Genomic DNA, 22,490 nt, shown 5'->3' with positions numbered 1-22,490 from the left:
AAAACCTACGTACCACTGTACTTTGTAAACAAACACCTGGAGGCATCTGATAACCTTCAGAAATTTCCAGTCATTACCAGCACCCAGGTTAAACCTCTCCATGCTTTCAGTGGCTCCAACTTTCAGATCTTTTCTCCCCTTTCCTCCCCTCACAAACCTTTCATGTTCACTCCTCAATGATTTGCCTTATCATTCAGACATTGCTTTTGTGAAGGCAGGCACTTTGAAAACAAAGGTTTTGTTGAAAGTTTAATTGCAACAATCTACACAGGTTGCTGTTTACACATATCCCTGCTTTAACCCAATTGAAAGTCTTAGCCAGTTCCAGCATTTTAAAGATCAAAGAATAGACACGGAGAACTAGTTTCAGGTAATAAATTAAAAAGCACTCTAGGTTACAAGAAATGTGCTTGGCCACTCTTTAGAAGAGTTTTCCAAAACCTGGTGCCCTTCAGAGGTTTTGAACCACAAATCCCCTCAACACCAGCCAGTGGGAGTTGCAGTCCGAAACCTCTGGAGGGGACCAGTTGGGGAAGGCTTCTTTATAAGGTTTGGAATTATTATTATTATTATTATTATTATTATTATTATTATTATTACTGTTATGTACTGAGTTGAATAGGATCCAAAAGGCAGTAGTCTGATAGGTCCTAGAACAATAGGATTCAGAATGCAGCAGTCTGATTGGTCCTAGAACAATAGGATTCAGAATGTGGCAGTCTGATTGGTCCTAGAATAGGATCCAGAATGCAGCAGTCTGATTGGTCCACAGAAGCCACCCAATCCAGCTCCAGGTGGAAGTGAATCTGCAACCTGATTGGCCTACAGGAGAATCCCGGAATTAGCCAATCACGTGAGGCCCATTGTGTAAATAATGTATATAAAGCAGACATTCTGGGGGAACTCCATTCCTCCTCACCACTATGAGCTGAATAAAGAGCATGAAATCCACTCTCGACTCCGAGCATATTTCAATTACTATTTATTAAATTTGTATACCGCCTTATACCTGCAGGTTTCAGGGCGGTTCACAACATAAGAACACAAAAAACACAATAAAAACAAGAACAAGAATCTCCTCTTCCAAAACACATTTTAAAAGGGCATCGGATGTCTATCAACCAAATAGACCCAAAAAGGGATTCTTCCTGAGTCTTTAACACAAATGCTGCCCCAGAGGGAGGCGTGGCGCACGAGACAGCAACGGCAGCGTCTCTGCGCGTCTACCTCTGCTTTGGCGAATACTCAGCCGTGCAGCAAGCAGCCCTAGACCTGCGCTCTGTCACTTGTACGGCAGAGTAAGACTCTTTTCCGGTCCCCCATCCTGCCCTAACCGGAAGCATGTCCTGTTCCCCGCTGGCTCCCTTAGCGTTTCTAGAAGAAGCGTGTGCTCTCGCTATCCGGTCCCCCTTTGGCGGACACGTCGGAAGCTGTGCCGCGCGCTAAAGCGTCCGCCGGAGCGGCGGCTTTTGATCCGAGGAGAATGGGACCGACGTGGCTGGCTTTTGGAGGCGGAGCCGAGGCTGAAGAGGCGGGGGGAGTCCCGAGCGGAGACGCAGCTGGATGGCAGGGGCAGCCCGGAGCTCCCCGGTGTCGCACGGTAACGAACCAGCCCCTGAGCTTCCCCTGGGTGGAAAGCACCCCTGCCCTCCATCCCGAGGGTCGAGGGAGCCCAACTTTTCCGGGGCGGCTGAGGCAGAGAGGCGGGCGGAGCGCGGCCGGGGCTTAGAGCGGGATGGAAGAGGCGAGGGCAGAGGAGGCGCAAGTGGTACCCTGTGCCCGGGCAGCAACAGGAAAAGAAAGAGCACCCCGGGATTGAAGTGCGTATGTGGAGGGGTATCCTTCATAAACCAGGTGGGTTACTTGATGCCTCGGGGGAACTCGGCTCTTCGTCCCTCAAGTCCTTTAATCATTTGCTGACAGATGTTGCATTTAGCTTCGTTGTCTCTGCCGTTAATTATAGCCTGATCCTTCGCTTTCTTCCTTTTTTCAAAGTGCTGCGCTTTTGAGATCTTGTGATTGTGTGTTTCCTAGACTCGGTATGGTTTGTTGAGAGAAGGGGTTTCCTTTTATCGGCTTCCGAGAAGTGGGTGATACTAGGAGAATGTAGCGCTCTTTTCTCCCAAGGAGCAAGAGCCGCCTCGTAATTTTGTTTTCAGAAGGTAAATAACCATAATATAGAGTTCTGATCCATACGGCATGCAGACCATATCGATGTGCTTAATGAGCCTTGCACGTACCCCATCGCTTTTCACTTCTCCGCTCCTCCACCAGTTTTCCTTCCAGCAGAAGTCGCCGCTGAATAGACTCTGCATGTTTACTCCGAAGCTATTTTAATGAGGTTTACTCCCAAGGCAACTCTGCTTAGAACAATTTCTTAGATAATGTCCCATTGTGCCTCTTAATAAATAGACACGTGTTTTAATAAAGGAACATCTGTGGTGACAGCTTTAGCATATTAGCTGGCCCACTCAAACTGTAGCTTCCACTTCAGACAAATTATAATGGGAGATGAGGAGAGAAGAATTTCAAAGGCAAAATAATGGCTTGGTACATAGAGGAACCTGCACTGGGGATGAATGGAAGTGTATTCTATCTGGTAGAAGTTTTATGTCTTTCCACCCAGAATTGGGTCTTGTAAGAGTTAGGATACTTCTTATAGGCAGAAACAAGTGTGTCTTGTGGCATCTTAAATACAGACACTTTTACAGTGTCAGCCTTTGCAAGTCTACTCAGAAGTAAATCCCACTGAGTTCAACAAGACTGATTTGCAGCCAAGTACATGTGGTATTGTAGGCTTTCTGATAATAATAGGGATCAGGAACTGTGGCCTTCCTGATCTTGATGGACTCCAACTCCCATCAGCCCTAGCCAGTATGGCCAATGGTCAGGGATGAAGGAAGCTGTAGTCCAACAACTTATCCACCCATGTATAAACTTTTGTGACCTGGAGTTCTCTTCACCAGATGCATAATGTATTATCCTCAACTGACAGATAAAATATATACATAAATATGTAGAGGAGGGAGGGTGGAATGTAAAAAGTGGGATCAAAGGGCTGTGAAATGCAAAAAGCTTCTGACAAGTCTGTTAAAGCTCAAATGCATGTAAAATGAGCACAGTGATCCATTCACAACAGTAGTTATGGGTGCTAACCCAATCATCCTAGCTGTGCTAAGTTAATTACCTATAATAGGATAGGAAACTGGAATGGGCAGATTTGGTCTGGTGCAGAGTAGTTACTGTGTCACAAGTAGTTTATCTTAACTTATGGAATGTCATACAGAAGGCATGACCCACTATACTTCATTGTGACCTTACAGAAGTTTTTAGAAGCACAGTGGAACATCTGCATTGAGGCTAAGTAAGGACACATGCCGCTCAAAGATCTGTGATTAGCTGTATCTTCACTGGTGAATGGTGGACCCATGCAGTGGAACTGTTTTAAATTATGAAGGACTCATGACTTGATCCTCTTTCAACCAGGAGCAAGTTCACCTGTCATTTGCCTCGTTATGTTCTTACTCTCTTAGTGACTGCTGGTGTGGTGATTTGATAATTGCTTCTCTTTAGGGTGAAGGTGGGGCATCAATGAAGTTTATGCAGCTATGAATAGTGTAGACAAATCTCACAGAAACTTTTTTCCTCCTCCATCATAATGTTAGGATTTGGGTCCTCCCATGAACTTTTTTAGGTTCAGGACAGGCGCCATAAAGCACTTCTTCACACAGTGTGTAATCACTTGATAGGATTCACTGCTACAGCTTGTGATGATGTCCATTGACTGAGATGGCCCTAAAAGGGGGTTAGAGAAATTAATGGACAACGCTGTTAGCAAAATAAGGTGCAAAAGAAGAAGAAAAAGAAGAAGAAGAAAAATTATCAAAGAGCAGTTTGGAGAAAGGGGGCATCTTCTCCTCCTTTAGAGGTTGTTGAATAGATGCAGAACATATCCCCCCATGAATTGCTAGCTGCACTTCTGTTCATAAGATGAGTTCATAGATGATGTCTCCACTTGCTGAAAAATTCCACACTAATAATAGTCAAGCCTGTATGTTGCTGTGACTTTGTGAAAGTGGAGGGAAAACGCATAATGTGGTATTGCATGCAGAAACCACCTTCCCCTCAGCTTTCATTTAAGTTACTGGTCCTTATGGCTACAAAAAATGTTTCAGATTGTTTAGCCTGTTGAAATATCAGAAGTCAGAGAGCTGGATGAATAAGGCTTCCAGTGGCTGCGTTTCAGTGACCTGCAGAACCAGAATAAATTATGTAGAAGAAGAAGTATTGAAAAATAAATTAGGCAAAGTAAGAAAGATAGTTCTGCTTTTCTTGGTGCAGAATTGCTTGGGATATTGAATTTTATTTTTATTTTTTAGCACAGAGTCCACACAGTCCTACCTGTGACTGACTCAGGCTCCTGGTAGGCTTAAATTAGGTGCTTTTTGAGAATTCCATGATGGCTCTTGAAGTAGCATGTTGGGCAAGCCCATCACTCCCATGGACTCACTGGATGGACAAATCAAACTTGTTTTTTCAATTTTGTCTCTTGTAGAATGGGAACAATGCCCTACCTCACAAGGCAGTTGTATACTCTAATATGATCTGGAGCACTTTGCAAAATTAGAAGTGGCATAAAAACATGTCAACAGCTGTAATGTTTCTTCCAGTTCAGATATGTATGTTCTTTGACAGGAGTTTGTCTCTGCAGGGATAGAAGTTTGTTTATTTAACAGAGCTCTATCATGGAACCCTGACATGGGAACGAGGCTCCCAGGCAAACTTACATCCAGCCACAGACTAGACCTAGGCCTGCTTCCAGCATCAGGCTAGGCTTTGGTTCTGAATGGGTCACTCCAGGGTGAGTGGGTTGCTTCAAACCCCACAGTGGCAGAATTGGTGCGGCTGGAGCTGTGAAGCCTTGTAGCTGTTGGCAGAAGGTCAGGATTTCCAGTAGGATTCCAGGCGTTTACTGCTGCTGCTGCTGGACTCGTAAAAGGGTCTGGAAGAGAGTTTGTTTGTTGCTGTTTCCGTTGCGGGGGAATAGGATGACATTTTGTCTGGGCTCTCTGGCATAATTAGAGATGAGCCTTGGGCTTCCAGAGGAATATGCCTGAATATATATATTTTAAGAGTGGTATGGTGGTAGGATACAAGACTGGAAAAATGCTGGAACAGTGTGGTCAGCAGAAGGGTAAAGCTGCTGGCTGTCAGGGGAGGAGGCAGGAGCAGAAGAAACTCTTGACCGCTGCACAGAGCTTGCTGTGGGGAGAGCTGAGCTGGATTTTCCAGGTGCATTGGATAAAGGCCATTTCTAGAATAGACTGGAAATCTCTTGCAAGGGAGACTAAGCAGTTTCAGAAATTTCTCAAGTAAACATTCTGGTCTATTTCCCTTTTCCGTTTCTCTCTTTCTCTTGGTGTAGGCTTATATTTCAAGGGGCATTGGCTATCGAGTCTGCCATCCAAGAGAATGGAGTGGGTGTAGGTCTCCTGTCTAGAGAGGCATGCAGACTTTTCACAGTGTTAATAATATAATCCTAAGCATGCTTAACCAGAAGTGTTTTTCAGATAGCAACCCCAATCATCTACATGTGCCATATGAAAAGGCTTTTTTGTGTTTCTTGTTGTCTGGTTTTGGGTTTCTTTCCTGCAGCATCTCATTCTGAATTGGAAAAAAAAAATCTTACGTATATCAATCATCCTCCAGTTGCTATTTCAGGAGCTCCTCGCAATTTAGATAATCCTCCAGGGAACACAGTTATTCACTAGCAAGCAGAGTCTCCTCTCCTCTGGGACAATTCCCACTTCTAATACCCCCACATGGAATGTGCTCTGAGTCAAGGTTCTACTTTTTAAAAAATTGTGCAGGTCATGACTTCAATCCTGTTCGCTGGGAATTATGAAAGGGTCACTACGCCAGATGTGTTTTGCATTAAAGCTGTTTCCCCAAGTTACCAAGGGCTGGAGTTTGTTTTTTTTAAGAATAAATAAATAATGGGGATTTCTTAGGACACACACACACACACACACACACACACACACACACAAACATAGGTTTTTTTAATACTTGATGGCTCATAGTTGGATATGGGAATTTACTCAGTTGAAAAATATTGAGTTTTAGTTGTTGTGAGAGGTTATGGAACTTCTGACCATGGTACCTGACCTGTGATGGTTCAATCCCACAAACACATTGCCTCTTTATGTTACTAATGTGACATGTTGCAACTGCAGGAGAGGAGAGATGCAGAATCTTTTGTGCTGGCCCTCATCACTCAAGCTCTGGAGGAATGTTGCCAAAAATGCCCCCCCCCCCCCCCCACTTCCATGGCAAATGTTTGCTCTCTCTGTCATAATATGTAGAACTATTTGCTCCCCTGGCTTCATGTTCATTGTTTCTGCTAGGAAGGTTTGGAGGCTCACAATATGATAATGGAGTTCCAGGCAGAAGCAGGTGGCATCCTTGGGTACCACCCCACTCCAGGAAAGGGTCCACTGCCATGCTCTGAAGCTCTGAATGCTCTGAGCTCTGAATGCTCTGAAGATGCTGGTCCATCTACTTTCCTTTGGTGCCTGTTCATCGGTTCTCTCCAAGTGGGCAAGCAATGATGAGTTAGGAAATGGAACAACACCCTCCACTTCCCTTGCACATCACTGTCCGTACCTTGGAGGCTGTTTAGTTTGCACACAGAGAGAGAGTGAGTGGGCAGCGGTACCTTGGAGAAGTGGAAAGGGGATCCATTGAGGATCACCTAAAACCTGTTACTATATATGGTTGCTGGTTTGGAGATCACTTGCGTTTGGGTGGTAACCTCATGGCAAGTGTAATAATAATAATAATAATAATAATAATAATAATAATAATAATTTAATAATAATTTTATTATTTATATGACACCCATCTGACTGGGTTGCCTTAGCCACTCTGGGGGGCTTCCAGCAAAATCTAAAGGTAAAGGGACCCCTGACCATTAGGTCCAGTCGTGGCTGACTCTGGGGTTGTGGCGCTCATCTCGCTTTATTGGCCAAGGGAGCCAGCGTACAGCTTCCGAGTCATGTGGCCGGCATGACTAAGCCACTTCTGGCGAACCAGAGCAGTGCACAGAAACGCTGTTTACCTTCCCGCTGGAGCGGTACCTATTTATCTACTTGCACTTTGACGTGCTTTCAAACTGCTAGGTTGGCAGGAGCAGGGACCGAGCAACGGGAGCTCACTCCGTCGCAGGGATTCGAACTGCTGACCTTCTGATTGGCAAGCCCTAGGCTCTGTGGTTTAACCCACAGCGCCACCCACGTCCCTCCAGCAAAATATAAAACACCATAAAACCTGTACGCTGGCTCAGAGTTACTAACAGTCACTAGGCAAACACCTAGGGAAGAGCTGAGGAATCTGTGGGCCCTCCTGATGTTGTTGGACTCTATTTCCCATCAGCCCCAGCCAGCATGGCTGGTGGTCAGGGATGAGAATTTTAGTTCAACATCATCTGGAGAGCCATAGGTTCCTTATTCCCATACTTGCCACTTGAGAATGTAAGAACCGATTGGCTGCATTTGACCTAGTTCTGCACTTTTTCTGTTGGCCAGATGCTTGTGGAAAACTCATAAGCAGGCCCTGAACATAACAGAAATATTGCGATAGTTGGCTTTAACATCTGATGATCCAGTACACTCCCTTTGAAAATGGAACTTCCTTTGGAGCTGTAATGGGAAATGGCCATTGATCAACATCTTCTGCCATGAATTGGTTAAATCCTTTTATAAATAGGCATCTTCCCTAGAGGAGTTGTGGTAGTTAAAAATAGTGCTTCCTTGTTCCGTTTTATTGCTAAACAAGAAGTGTGTGTGTGTGTGACAGGGGAAATATTCCCCGGGAGGAAAAAGGCTCTGATGGTTTGGAGGGAATCCTGCAGGAAACTTGAGTAGTGCAGAGTGTGTTCCCCACATGAGCTTTGCTTTCTTTCACCCATATGTTGTGCAGTGAGCAGGGGGCTTCTGTGGGCTGAGCATCTGGTGCTTCACGGTTTGCAGAAAGCAGGTGTGCTGACTTTAGGGGAAATGTGGTTGATTAGGTTTGGCCTCTGGCATCTGGGCTCGAAAGACGCTTGTCTCAACTGCTGGAGAGCTGCATCCAGTCAATACTGAGCTTGATGGACCTGTATAAGACAGCTTCCTATGTTCTTAGGGGGACAACAGATTACTCAAAGCACCGCATGCAGGTTCAACCTAGGATGACTCAGAGAAGGAATTTCGGGAGGCATTTTGATACCTCACATGTCTCAGATGTGTTGGCCCCAAATTAGTTGGCACTGGCATGACTAAGGGAGCCCTGCTCTGTCCCCTCCCCCTCCCCAGTGTTTTCCCAGGCCTTCTAGCCCCCTGGAACTCTGCCTTCTGGGAATTTTCCATCACTCACTGATTCCACCATGGGCCTTGCAAGCAAGTGCATATGGGCTGCTAAGCCACAAATGTTTGTCCTTGCCTGCTTGTTCACATGTCCTATGTTTGGCAGATGTGAGTAGACTGAAAAAGAGAGCTGTCTCCCAAATGACAGAATGGCCTTGCTTAGTAGTTACTCTTCTGTAATATAAGGCGAATGTTTCTTTCCAAGCCTCTCTTAAATCACTGGAGCCAGAAGGGTGCAGTGGATGAGTAAGACCTCAAATCAAATCCCTGATTCAGCCACAAAGTTCCTTGAGGGATCTTCAAACAGTAATTGTAGCCCCATCCATCCATCCATCCATCCATTTCTGCTTGCTCTCGATTACCTCTTCATCATCTTCATCATCTTCAGCATCTTTCCTGCAAAGCCCCGTATGTTGGAGCATAATGTTGAGAAAGTGTTAGTGTAGTCTAAACAATAACTTGAAATGATCCTTGAAAAGTTTTGCCATAGCAACAAATTTTGCTCTTAGCAACAGGTTTCTTTATAAGGCAAGCTCTGGATGAGAAAGTGTGTGTGTGGTGTAGAGGCTGCTGCTCTGGCCAGATGGCCAAATGATTATCTGCATATAGTTTTATTTTACTTTATTAGACCAGTAGTTATACAGTCGTACCTCAACTCCGAACGCCTTGGGAGTTGAACGTTCTGGCTCCCAAATGACTGAAAACCGAAAGTGAGTGTTCCGGTTTTCAAATGTTCTTTTGGAAGCCGAATGTCCGATGGGGCTTCTGCGGCTTCCGATTGGCTTCAGGAGCTTCCTGCAGCCAATCAGAAGCCACGCTTTGGAAGTCGAACGCTTTGGAAGTGGAACAGACTTCTGGAACGGATTCTCTTCAACCTCCAAGGTATGACTGTACAAGTTATATTAGGTTTACCAGACATCCCCGGTTCCCAGGGACAGTCCCCGGATTTGCAAACCTGTCCCTGGACAAATTACGTCGCCGGAATGTCCCCAGATTTGCAAATCTGTCCCCGGGAAATGTGGCAGCGGTAGCCTCAGCAGCCCGGAGCCAGCCTGGTAGTGCAGTTGGCTGTGTCGGGCTCCGGGCTGGTGACTGCCGCTGCCACCGCCACTGCCGAAGGGGAACCGGGGACATCTGGCGGTACAGATCCCCTGACCCCTTCCCCCTTTGTTTTGACTGATGGGGAAAGCACAGGAGTTGCGGGCGGGCAGCCATGGCCCAGGAGGGGTGCAAGGCGCGTGGTTTCTCTGCTGGGCAACGTGCAAAGCCCTTCTTTCACACCATGTGAAACAGAAATGCGCAGAGTTTTTTAAAAACTGGGCAACGGTGCACCGCCCGCTCATGACTCCCGAGCCTCCCTTGTTCTCCTGCCCCCTTCCCACCTTTGTTTTGACAGATCGGGGGAGGCTCGGGAACCGTGGGCGGGCAGCCATTGCCCAGTTTTTAAAAAAACTCTGCACATTTATGTTTCACAGGGTGTGAAATAAGGGCTTTGCACCTTTATACAGTATGCATGTGTGCTTGGGCCCAGGGTCTTTTGCCTCATCATCCCCACTACTGACTCCCTGTTGCTACTGAGCTCCCCCCCCCCCCAAAAAAAAAAGTGTCCCTGGATTCATTGAAAAAAATCTGGTAACCATATACACTGTAGTGTTACTTTGGCAATAAATACTTTAAGAAGAACAAAAATGGGTGAGGTGTTTATTCCCACATGGGAGTTCACCAAGAGAAGAGCCGAACTGTGAAGTGGAAGATTCTGGAAGACTTTCTGGGTGACACTGCTGACTGGAAAAGGAACCCCAAAAATGGCAAACTGCACTGGCAGAAAGCTCCCCATGCAATTAAGAAGTCTTAAGAAGATTGGGGTTCTAGATCACATGATGGGGAGACCCCATGAGTAGGACAGCCTCTTCACTGCAGAAGTTAGTCCTCAGCATATTGGGGGCTGTAGGAACAGTGCCAGGGGTGAGAAGCCAAGGCCAATGGGCTCACCCCCTTGTGTTATGGTAATTGGCTGGAGGAGGTGGGGAGACTGAGTGAATAAGGCTTGTGTCTGATTCTAATCTTATCTCACAGGATTGCTCTGAAGGCAGAGGGGCAGGGAGTCCCATGTTTGCCAGCTTAACTCTTTGGGGGAGCAGGAGAGGGGACTGCATTGCCTGCAGAAAACCTTGGGGAGAAAGTAATTGTAGAATACAAATCTAGGAAGGAGAGGAAGGGATGGAATCTGTGTGAGGGTGGAGAGGAGAAGGCTAGAGCTCATTGGATGAGGACACACTTTGCATGCAAAAAGCGTCTCAGGATTAATCTCTGGCAACTCAAGCCAAGAGTATCTTGGGTTACTGAAAATGTTGTTAATTGCCTTTTTAGTATGATTGAAAGGCAAGATATAAATACTTCCATTGAATAACTACAAAGCAAGTGTGGGACCGGAAGAGATCTTTGCCTGAGACCATGGAAAGCTGATGCCAATCAGACTCAAGTAGACACGACAGGCTGGCCGAAGAAATGGTTTGACCAGAAATTCCTAGCTTCAAACTGCAGGGCCAACAGATGGGCTAAATAAAATATTAAAACATTCTGCGGCTATCCCTGCTGAAGAGCCTTAAACCCCTGAGCTGTCGTTTCTGAGTGGTTGCTCCGGTGACTTCCCAAAAGGTGTTTCCTGACCACATGGTGTCTTGGATATACATGTGTCAGGACAGGACAGAGCATACATTGTGGAATTGGCTGCTGCTTGGCTCTCTCACACCACCACAAACCTGGCTGGAAGTGCATAGATGGGGCAAAGAGGAAGGAAGCAGGTCAGCCCTGACCAGATTACAAAAATATGCAGATATACTTGCAATATATCTGTTATGGTGTTACTGCTTCCTTTTTCTTCAAGAGAGGTCCAGCAACGTTCGGCAGCCTAGGTTCCTTCAGAGACTCAAGTAGGCCTCAGGATTCTAGAGGAGAGCTGGGAAGGTCTCCCTCTCCTACATGTAGTCCCAGCCTCTTCTGATCAGCAGGAACTTAAGTTTCAAATATTGTTAAAATTCTTATACAGCCCCAAAGTTTACTTTCTCTCTCTGATTCTCTGGAGTTCCATAACTCACAGTTTCTGATTGACTCCCCCCACCACCACCCTTCAGGGTCTGGAATACTTCTCCTCTCTTTCTTTCTTCTTCTCTCATTTAGCTTTCCTCCCCCAGGTGGTAAAGACTTCCTGCTGCTAGCCTTTGTAGGCTGTGGAGGTTCCCAGTTATATTGCTGCTGGATCTCCCTCTCGCTGTTCCTCTGAGTCTTTATCTACTGATAAGGATGGGTCTGACACTCCTATTCCCATCCCCTAGGTCTGTGTTTATACTTGGTCATGATGAGGCCACAGCAGTCTGGAGATTGGAGTTGCTTATCAACAGCCGCTTACACATGGGCTTCCCTAGGCAAAGTCCAACATCTCCAACCACTAAGGGTGGGATTCAACTAACAGACCCTGCCAGCAGAAGCCTATGCAAGAACTTCTGCTATAGCAATGGGGCTTTCCCCCCTCCCTCCCTCAAATTATTTTTTGGTGTGCGTTTTTATATTTGTAAATCTACCAAAGAATAAAACAAAACAAAATTGGGATTAAGGTGTTTTTTTCAGGATGGTGGAGGGCAATACATCCATTTGCGTATTGGTGGTGGCACTTGCACTTCCTTTGGTAGGAAATGCTCTATGTGAGGGCTGGGGGAGCAGAAAAAGTGGGGGTCAATGAGGGTCAGTTGGGGAGAGTGAGAACTCCTGGGGCCATGGCAGCAGAAACACAGGTGCCAAAGGGGCAGCATACCTTCCGACATTCCTCAGATGAAAATGTCCCTATTTTCATCTGAGGAATGCTGGAGAGTATGGCATGGTGGGGGAAGAGAGCGGATCATTCCATTAGGTAAACAGAAATACTTGTGCTGACAGAGATCTGCTTAGTGGCATGCTGAATTCCTCTTTCACATAATTTTAGTATCTGCAGAAGCCATTAAACTCTGGGTCTAGTTTTGTACTACCATTTTGATGGGTTTCCGGCTGGGCTGCTGTCCTTGCACTGTCCTCATCAGTCAGCATGTTGCCTCAAGCCACCCATGGTGAACTGGTCAGGTTGCCACTCCACCTCAGATTCCATTGCTGTCACGAGCGCAGATGGTTGGTTGGTATATTGCCAGATGCCCTTGGCATCTATGCTTGGAATGGGTGGGGGAACCTTTGTTTGGTCTGACTGGGCCACGTGGCCAAATTTAAATGGGCCAGCAGGCCACACCAGAAAAATCCCACCAGCTCAGTAAGTGTATATATATACAGGAGATATGTGAATTTTCTTTTAGGAATGGTTCAGAACCACACAGCCCCAATGTGAGGAAAGTGATGTTCAGTCACAGAAATGGGCTGCCGAGATCTATGCTGATACCTCTTTTTCACAATATGAAGATCCCACATAAAAGAATAAGTAGCTACTTCGGAGTTGCAGGTACATCTCGCTTTGTTACGAGATTTCCATCTAGTAAAAAAATGAGAGAAAGAAGTATGACTCATCCTTTCTTCCCCTAAAGTCAACAATGGGAAGACTAATTCAGTTCTGGAGGGAAAAAAGAACAAATGTCTTGGGACTGACTTTCAAAAGGGATGGGTGAAGAGGAGAAGCACTGAAGAGTCTTAGGCATGGACTGTTCATCTTTTCCCTCTTCCTTGCAGGGATTGACCAGCCAGGCTGAGGCTGCACAGTGATGATGGGGGAACGACTGCTTCTCCATGGAACTCTCTCCTTCCTGATGCTTACGGCTGCCTGCCAGGCCCACGACCTTCCACTGAGCCAGGCTGACAATGAGGCTAGTCCCCTGTGTGAAAAGGAGACTGAGTCCTGGGGGGCCATATTCAGCGAGGAGCGCCTGGATGCTTGGATCTGTTCTCTGATTGGTTCAGTTATGGTTGGGCTGAGTGGGGTCCTTCCCCTGCTGGTAATTCCTCTCGAGACAGGGGCAGCATTGAAGTCAGAAGGTAAGCACCCCCTGATGACTTCTGCCTTCTTTTTCTGGCTCAGCATCCCAGTCAGGGATTGCTTAGGGTAGCACAGCTTTTAAATGCAAGACCTGGACATGGCATGCTTATTGTAATACAGGAGCAATATGCTCTTATCAAGTCATTCCATGAAGTCAGGTGGGCGGACAGTGGCTAAGTTTAGGGTGTTGAGCATGTGCTGGTGGATTTTCTAAAATAGGACCTTCACCCTCTAGTAGTAAACCAAATTTCATGTGGATTCTGTGACTTGTGTAACTGATGCATAGGTATGAGTATTTTGTACGCCTTTGTTTCCTACTAGCCATGGGAAGGGGCAAAGCATCAGGCATAACAATGAAGCCCTGTCTTCTGGCCACTGGAAATCCATTTGGAAATGCCTCCTTTCTGTGGCTTTTGAGATTTCCCTTGGCACCACTTGCATAGTTTTGATTTTATCTTTGTACTCTTAACGGCTAGAAGCAGGATATTGACTTCTACACTAAGTTGTGTGTTTGTGTGGTGCGGGCTCAAAACTGTGGAATAAACACAGCCCTGCTCTCTTCTCTAGACACTAGGCAGACACAATTTTCCCACTGGCCCTACCTCCCCTTGCGAGTTCACAAACGCCCCACTGCGTTCTGTTGTCAAATAGCAGGAGCAATGTACTAGGTGTTTCAACTGGCTTTCCCAGTTTCAGCATTTTCTTGGAAGCAGACAAAGCATCCTGATCAGCTGCTATGGCAGCACACCCTATGCATGGGGGAAGAGATGACTGTTCCCTCAGCGTTCCCATGAGTAGCATAGCAAGATGAGATCAAGCTCTGTGGTGACTGGCTGCTCTTTGTCTTTTCAGCGGGATCCCATCGGATGAAGCAGTTCTTGAGCTTTGCCATTGGTGGGCTCCTGGGAAATGTTTTTCTGCACCTGCTCCCAGAGGCCTGGGCCTACACCTGCAGCGCCACTGCAGGTAATGCCTGGAACTGTGCAAATGCCTTGAAATCACACAGGCACTGATCTGCAAGGCACGCCACAGCCATTTCTTTCCCTGCGTCTGCACAGATTGTTGTGTTGCATTTGGGCTCTCATGTTATCTTTTCAAAGGGGACGCCTGGACTTGTTTTCTCTCTGTTCTATGCTTTGACTCTTAATAATACTAATAATATAGTCATGCTTCTTCCAAAGCTATGTCAAATGAATTACTAATTAACTTGTTGCACTTGTAACCCACCTCGCCTCCAAGGAGCTCAAGATGGTGAACATAGTTCTTCTCTTCCCCATTTATCCTCACAACAACCGTGTGAGGTAGGTTAGGCTGAGAGTGAACAGCTGGCCCAAGGTCACCCAGTGAGTTTCATGGCTGATTATCATAGGGAAAATGCCTTGTCCCTCTTCCCCAACCTGTAGCCCTCTAGATGTTGTTGGAGGACAGGTCCCGTTCTCCATGGCCATTGACCACTATGGCAGGAGTTGATGGGAGCTGTAGTCCAACAACCAGGCACCAAGTTGAGGAAGGAATTCTCTTCTATAAATGCAAGAGATGAAACAAACACAGCCGCCTTTGCTCCTGAATAGCATGTTGTTGCCTCTCTGCACTTCAGCAGCCTTGAGGAAGGGTGCTCTTCCATGCAGCCCTGCACTTAACTGCTTGATTCATAAAGGACAACTTCCTCTGATCTTGAAGATCTGCATAGGTCTCCCTCCATAAGAAGGGCACCTGCCCTTGCGCTGCTGCCTGCCTTGAGTCCGCAGGTGTTGTTGCCTCCTGAAAATGTGACCTTGGAAGACTTTCCCCGCCTTGTCAGCCTTTATCTGGCCTTTGGGCTTCAGGATTGCATCACCCCACACATGCCTGTCATTCTCCCTTGCCTACAGCCAGTCTCAACAGCGTGTGGGAAGCTGACCGCACTCCATCTAATCAAAAAGGACATCTTTTGTCCTTAGGCAAAGAACTTTGCCAGGGTGTGGTGGGAGGAGGAGGAGGAGGAATGAGCTCTCCAGAGCACAGACTTCATGCCTGTGCACGCAGCTTAGGCAGGCTCAGTTTCAGAATTTGCACTGGTAAACGTGTGGCTATAACCAGGGGCTGCCTATGTCTCTTTGCACACACAAAAAAATCCCAGCTTTTTTCTCCGAATAAAACATGCAGAGTTAATCAATTTGCAAGTAAAGCATCTCCAGCTTGCAGGATTTGAGTTTTCAAGGAATCAACATTCTGTCACAGGAAGTGGGTTGACAGGGAGCTAGGTGCGTGAAGGTATCCAGGAAGAGATGGGTGGGGAGAGATATACAGCAAGAGAGACAGAGAGTATTAGCCATAGGAAGAGGGAGCTATAGAAAGCACAGGTGCCCCCCCCCCCCTTTGCTACAGAGTCCTCTTCTATTTTCAAGGCTTCTTTTTTCTACACTTGAGAAGAGTGCTTGAGAACAGAAGAGCTTTGCTGGGTCAATTTATTATAGATTCACCCACTCCAGCATCACGCACAGAGCTCATCCATCCTTCCCGTGCCTACCTGTGTTGTTTACAGGTGATTGATGCTCTGGGTCAGTTGGCATCCCCACTATAGCTGACATGTGGAAGCACCCTTAGACTCTTTTGTTTCAGCTTTATCAGAGATGTGTGCTGAGTGTGTGGGTTCTTACTTTACACCAGCAGCACCAAGAACTAACTTAGTTGGTCTTAAAGGTGCTACTGGAAGGATTTTTTTTATTTTGATTATGGCAGACCAACACGGCTACCTATCTGTAACTGGAACCAGCAGCACTGATACTCTAGATCAGGGTTTCCCAAACCTGGGTCTCCAGCTGTGTTTGGACTACAACTTCCATCACCTCTAGCTAGCAGGACCAATGGTCAGGGATGATTGGAACTGTAGTCCAAAAGCAGCTGGAGACCCAAGTCTGGGAAACCCTGCTCTAGAGTGCACTGGCCCCAGATTTGTATGTCTCTTCTGGAAACCTGAATGTGTGAATGAAGCGGGGGGGGGGGGGGTTACTTTTGTTTGCTTTTGGGAGGGGAAAATGGTTTTGGGGGCTCCTGATTTTCAGGTTACGGTGAGACTTGCCCATTCTACCTCTTTCCCCTCTGCAGGAGAAGGGCAGAGTTTCCAGCAGCAGAAGCTCCTGGGACTCTGGGTGATCATTGGTTTGCTGACCTTCCTGAGCCTCCAGAAGATGTTCCCAGACAGTGGAAAGGAAGGAAGCTCCAGCTTGGTGAGTGGATTCTGAGAGGGGCGCAAGATCCCAGTTTGATTATGACATGTGATGTTGCCATGTGATCTTGGAAACGCAGCATGAAGCTTAATTTCCTATCCCTCCCAGTAGCCTCTTCGGTGATTCAGGAGGCATGACGTAAACTCATGGTGTGAAGGTCGGCAGGAGAACAGAAGGGCTCCATAATGCCCTATGGCAGGGATGGTTAACTTGTGGCCTTCCAACATGTTGTTGCACTACAGTTCCCATCATTCTTCACCATTTGGCTGGGGCTGATGAGCGTTAGATTCCCCAAACATATGGAGGGCCACAATTTAACCACCCCCATCCTATATGAGTTCCCGCCCCCACCATGTGCACAGTTCCTCTGTACTTGGCATAAATTCCTCTGTATTTGGCATAAATGCTTTCAGTGTGGTATTTGAATACATTGTGGAAAATACAAAATATGGGATTTTCAAGATTTGAATTGTGTGTGTGCGTTTAGGTTAGAGTAGGGAGTCAGGAAAGCAGGATATCTGTTGGCTTCCCCGTCAACCTTGCATGAGCAAAGTGGAGGTCGTCCTTGTCTGATTTGTGTGACTTTGCCTAACAAACCACTTAAAATGACAGTCTCTGGGCTTCTGTGTCCTTTTTTTGCAAACTTTCTTCTGCTTTGGAGATCATCAGATGTGAAGTAGCTATAGTTTTCTTTGAGTTTAGGATAGCACTGTATGAAGGGAATGGAAGAAAGGTTTCTGGGCCACTGTTTGATGGACATGGAAAAAGACCAGCCGCTTCTCCGTGACTTAGGTCAGTGATTCCAAAGCACCTGCTAAACGGATTCCAAATGGGAGCAGTTTCTCTGCTGTGCAGGAGGCAGCCAGTCCAGTCCAAAGAAAGAAGTTGGGCACAGCTCAGAGTAATGGTTCTTCTCACTTGTCTTCGCTACCAGCCCAGAAGATCAAGGTAAACCATTTGGTGGTGGGGGTGGGTTCCATGGGCCAGTGGGGAAAATGTGATGTGTGTCTAAGCAAAAACAACTCAAAAGGAAGTTCAATAACTTCCTGAAAGCAAAGACGGCAGGCAGAATTAAAAAAAAATAGCCAAACCCTCACTTTTAGGGGAGATCAGGCATGCAGATGCTTTCCTCTTAAACATGTATGAATCTTCCCTATAGTGAGTCAGACCGTTGGGCTGTCTAGCCCCATCCACTCTGGCTGGCAGTAGCTGTCTAGAGTCAAAGTCAGAGTTTTTTCCCAGTCCCACATAATTGGCAGGGATTGAGCCTTGGATCTTACCACTGAATGATGGTTTCAACTCCATCATCGCCTGCTTGGTTTGGACCTTCACCTGCCTTCTCCTTGATCCTTTATGTACACAGTCTTTACCTGAACTTAAGCCGCTTTCTTTAAAAGTTTCTATCATTAAAAACAAAATTCCCGTGTCTTTACAAAAATGCCATCTCTCAACATCTTTCAGTTCCAGTTCAGGAGAGGCGAACTGGACCACATCCACTAAGAGAAAAGCCCCGTGCTGCATTCCTGTTTGACAGCTGACAACCCATATTTTAATTTTCTGCATCTGCTTGTCAAAACAGGATAACTCACATCCATTGGGTTGTTAGAATACGATAGTCACTTTAAAGACTGCTGCTTACTATGTTATGTGCCTCATTAACCACATTCACAAGTTTGATATAAGCTACATTGTAGATAAAATTGGCATTCTTATCTTTGTTTGTGAAATGGCCTTTGTCTGTGGTCTCCTTGTCTTTCAGGTGTTAGATGCTCTGATTTTATTTCTCTTTCTTTCCCCTGCCACTGTAGATCAGCGGATACCTCAATCTTTTGGCCAACACAATAGATAATTTCACACATGGCCTGGCAGTGGCAGCCAGCTTTTTGGTTAGCAGAAAGGTAAGTTCCCTGTTTAGAGGACCTGTTTGCCTCTCCCCTAATGTTTAGATCCCAGAGGTTGGTGTTAAAAGCAAGTAGACGAATAAGAAGCAATTCTGTGCTGTTTCTGTATAGCTTTTTCCTAATACTTTCACTCTAGCAGAATATCTATATAATATGTATTAAATAACTACAGCTTTTTCCACATTCTTCCTTAAAACCCAACACTAAAAGCCCTTGCAATTGCTTTGAACACTAAAACTGCACAGATCACCATTCAAAGGGAGGCGGGGTCAGCATCTCCCCTTTTCCCCAAGGAAAAAAATGTTTAGAAAAGTCTTGCTTTGCTGCACTTGTGTCCCTGTTGAGTGATATGGAATGTCTTAACATGTTTCTGCCATTGGCTGTAGGTTGGGCTCCTGACCACTATGGCAATCCTTCTGCATGAAATTCCCCATGAGGTAAGCGGGATCTGTATTAGGCTTGCTGGGAAGTTGTCTCAATGTTTTGTCTGAGCGGGAGGCCAGGGCTTTATTTGAAAGAGTGAGCAAATCTCTGTAATATACACACTCTGTAATACACACACACACACACACACACACACACACACACACACACACACACCCTAATAATATACAAAACTTTCCAGAGTAACAAAATCCAAAAAGTACCTGCCCCAAGAATCTTACAATCTGAATTTTGACAATGAATGAAGTAAATGGAATGGAAGGGAGAGACGACGGATAAGCAAATATTGTATATTTGCACATCCTTAGGCTTTCTCTTAGCCAAAGTGTTGGCGGCGGTGGTGGCAGATGGTGAATGTTCTGTTTGCTTATAATTACTTATTGCCAACCAAATAATTGGAAAGAATACTTTTCCTCCCTATGAGGCTAGAATAAATGAGTTAACTGACTATGTTCCATGTTTGACTTCCCCACTTGTTAACTCTGAGGCTTGGAATTAGTTATCTGTTCAGGAAAGGGCTTTTTGTAGATGGCAATTCTGGAAAAGAGCTTGCAGTGCCATGCTTTGGGACTGTTGTCAGCTTCAGTGCAGTTCTCTTTTTTTTGTCCCCGTTCTGTTGCTGTAGGTGGGAGATTTTGTCATCCTCCTTCGTGCTGGCTTTGATCGCTGGAGCGCAGCCAAGTTACAGCTCTCCACGGCCCTTGGGGGCATTCTCGGGGCTTGCTTTGCAATTTGTGCTCAGTCACCTAAAGGGACAGGTAAGACTTGGAGTATGCAGAAGGGATGAATGAGAGACCCCCATATCCATCCCATCTTACCCAAATACAGTTCTCTCCTGCCACCTCCTGGTCACTGATGTGTTTCTCACTATCCACACAGGGGAAACCATCGCTTGGATTCTCCCATTTACCTCAGGGGGCTTTTTATACATCGCCTTGGTAAATGTTGTGCCCGATCTCTTAGAAGAGAAGAATCCTTGGTAAGTGTCTTCACCACATCTATTTATGGGAAGAAAAACTTGTGGGGGGTGGGAAACACCCCATGCATAACTTCCAGGGCAGCAAAGGGAAATCTGTGGCCCTCCATATTGTTGGAGTACATCTCCCATCATCCCTATTGACTGTGTTGATGGGGCTGATGGGAGTTGGAGTCACGCAACATCTGAACAACCAAAGCTTCCCCATTCCTGACCTTGGAGCCATTATAAGCCGCCTTGAGGGTCCCAGGAGGAATAAAAATGTGGGGGGTGGAAGGATCCAGATTCTCCTCATGCCTGATCTTCAGCCCATCCTCTCTTTTTCTTCTTTTCCTTCGCCTAGGAACTCAGTGCAACAAGTACTCCTCCTGTGTACTGGCATCATTGTCATGGTGCTTCTCTCATTCACTACCGAATGAGCGACTCCTGCTCCGGCTGCCTTCTGCTGCTTCCCAAAGCTGCCTTCATTCTGAACTGTTACAGAGCAATAAGGGACACCATTGAATTTTTGTTTTGTGTGCCTGTGGATTTGGCTGCTGCTACAAGAGGCAAATCAGGGAGTTCTGGAGGAGAATACTGCACTCCATTTCTTGTTTCTAAAGCTTCACAAGCCAGGACTTCCAAAGTATTGAGAAAAGAAAGTGGGGTGGCTGGATTTTTATTTTCAAGTTGTGTGTGTGTGGTTAAAAAATAATAATTTAAATGAACACAAAACAACAACCAGCAATGAAGAGAGGAACTGCTTTTGCTGAAAGGGGTAGTGTTGCCAGTTTGGACTTGATGTGTGCTAGAATAAAAAGGCAGGTTGCAATGTAAGCATAGGGATGAAATAATTATCTTCCATCCCAGGCCAAAATACCTGGTTGTTTCATATAGGAAACCACAATATACCCGGTCAGACTTACATTAGTCCCTCTAGCCTAGCATTATGTACTCTGACTTGCAGTGGCTCTCTGGGATCTTGGGCAAGGAAGGCTGTGGTACCCAAGATCCCTTTCAAACTAGAGATAGTAGGGATTGAATCTGAGACCTTTTGCATGGAAATCATAAGTGCTACCTTTGAGCTATGGAAACCTTCTCCCACCCTGCCATAAAATTGCTTTCTGAACCTTCCAGGATGAGATCTGCTACTGCCTGATCCTGTGCCTCTCCCTAAGCAGTAACTGAAGATCCAGTTGGGTTGAAGCATTATAACTGAAACCAGTATTCACGCTGGAAACTTTTGGAGAGGTTGTTCAATGCCTGCCTCTAACCAAAGAACCTGGCCATAATGCCTGGTTTACGGCTGTACAGCTTAAACTGGGAAGAGTTCCTCATGCTTTCAAATCGTAAGGTAGTATGGAAGCAGCAGACTCTGCCTTTCTGGATCTGTCTCAGCCCCTGTGACACATTTTGCATTCCTTTTGGCTGACCTGGTAGCTCCTTGCTGAGTGAGCTGGCTTGCTTTACCAAAAATAGAGGAAAAGGAAGATTTTCTGGATGTGCAACTGTTGCAGGGTCAAACAAAGAGGAATGACTTCTGGCCACTCTGCGTCAGCACAAATGATTAAAGTCGGGACTGTCAAGAAAACTAAATGTTACAACTTCTAGTTTAAAAACGGAAGTAAGCGCAGCTTGACAGCCTAATTTGAATAGGCCCTTCAGTTGCCGAACAGTGAGATGAAATGGCTTCTAAAAACAGCAATGAGATTCAGTGTGTATTGAAAGACAGAAGAACAAATGACTAAATGGTCTTGTTGCAAATAAACAGCACTTTCAGACCAAGCTGTCTTCAGTGGCACAAAGGTAAATTGTGTGTGAGGTTATGTGCTCTTCAAAATAAAAGAATACAATGATGTTACATTTATATAACGAGCTGTTTCGTTATTTGAACTTGTTTATAAATAAATGTTTTATCATTATTTGTAGAAGTTATGTTGTTTTCTGTGAATAGTCACAGTTTTAGTTGCAGATATGTATGGTTTTCTTTGTAGTCCTAACTTTTTATCATCTGTGCTTGTGTGTCTGTTTTCTGTACTTGCATAGTGCAGCAACCAAATTGTGGAATGGGCACAGGCCTGATTATCATTGGGCCTCTAAAGAGGCACTTCCTTGGAATCATAGAATTGTATAGCTGGAAGGGATCACGAGGATCATCTAGTCCAGGGATGTCCAACCTGTCGACCGTGATCGGCATGTTGATTCCCAGGTGATATTGGTCGATCACTTGCTCATTACTGGCCCCAGCCCCTCTCTGTGTCATTCATGTTCATTCACGCAGGATCGCTAAAACAGAAGCTTGCTGCTCGGCTCTGTTTTTGGTGAGGGTTTTTCAGCATTCCCATTAAGTAATTAGGACTGCAAATTTGGTGCCCCCTCCAAAAAAGCCCAACAACTTAGACTTGCCCTCCCATGGGGTTTTTTTTTCTGGGAGAAGATTGCAGTCTCTTGGGAGTTGGACATCCCTGATCTAGTTTAACCCCCTGCAATGCAGGAATCCTACAGCCATCCCTGGGTGGGCTCAAACCACCAACCTTCTGATTAACAGCCAGGCACACCGACCCATTG

The 22,490-nt window shown here is 45.9% G+C and overlaps 1 protein-coding gene across 3 annotated transcripts; it reads left to right on the top strand.

Annotated features, from left to right (window-relative positions):
* Nucleotides 1-1,445: 1,445 nt before the first annotated feature.
* On the top strand, nucleotides 1,446-21,844 carry SLC39A13 (solute carrier family 39 member 13). Of its 3 annotated transcripts, none has more exons than XM_081014207.1 (10): nucleotides 1,446-1,600; nucleotides 13,110-13,412; nucleotides 14,266-14,379; nucleotides 16,501-16,622; nucleotides 17,415-17,570; nucleotides 18,431-18,520; nucleotides 18,910-18,960; nucleotides 19,593-19,725; nucleotides 19,847-19,946; nucleotides 20,287-21,844. In XM_081014207.1, exons 2-10 carry the CDS (start codon nucleotides 13,142-13,144, stop codon nucleotides 20,360-20,362), a joined length of 1,113 nt encoding a protein of 370 aa, XP_080870333.1. In that variant the 5' UTR covers nucleotides 1,446-1,600; nucleotides 13,110-13,141; the 3' UTR covers nucleotides 20,363-21,844. The 3 variants fall into 3 exon arrangements, with proteins under 3 accessions (XP_080870333.1, XP_080870335.1, XP_080870334.1); XM_081014208.1 differs by lacking the exon at nucleotides 1,446-1,600 and adding an exon at nucleotides 1,607-1,854; XM_081014209.1 differs by lacking the exon at nucleotides 17,415-17,570.
* The last annotated feature ends 646 nt before the right edge of the window (nucleotides 21,845-22,490 follow it).

Source organism: Podarcis pityusensis, assembly GCF_964106645.2.
Source record: "Podarcis pityusensis genome assembly, chromosome: 1".
In the NCBI taxonomy this organism is placed as follows: domain Eukaryota; kingdom Metazoa; phylum Chordata; class Lepidosauria; order Squamata; family Lacertidae; genus Podarcis; species Podarcis pityusensis.
The sequence above is the reverse complement of the archived record's forward strand: the minus strand, read 5'-3'. Positions and strand labels throughout refer to the sequence as shown.

Excerpts from the sequence above, each read along its gene's own strand:
- SLC39A13 (XM_081014207.1), top strand. The coding sequence starts at position 13,142 with ATGATGGGGGAACGACTGCTTCTCCATGGAACTCTCTCCTTCCTGATG. Across the intron at positions 14,380-16,500 it reads CACCTGCAGCGCCACTGCAG|GAGAAGGGCAGAGTTTCCAG; the intron begins GTAATGCCTGGA and ends TCCCCTCTGCAG. Across the intron at positions 19,726-19,846 it reads TCAGTCACCTAAAGGGACAG|GGGAAACCATCGCTTGGATT; the intron begins GTAAGACTTGGA and ends CTATCCACACAG.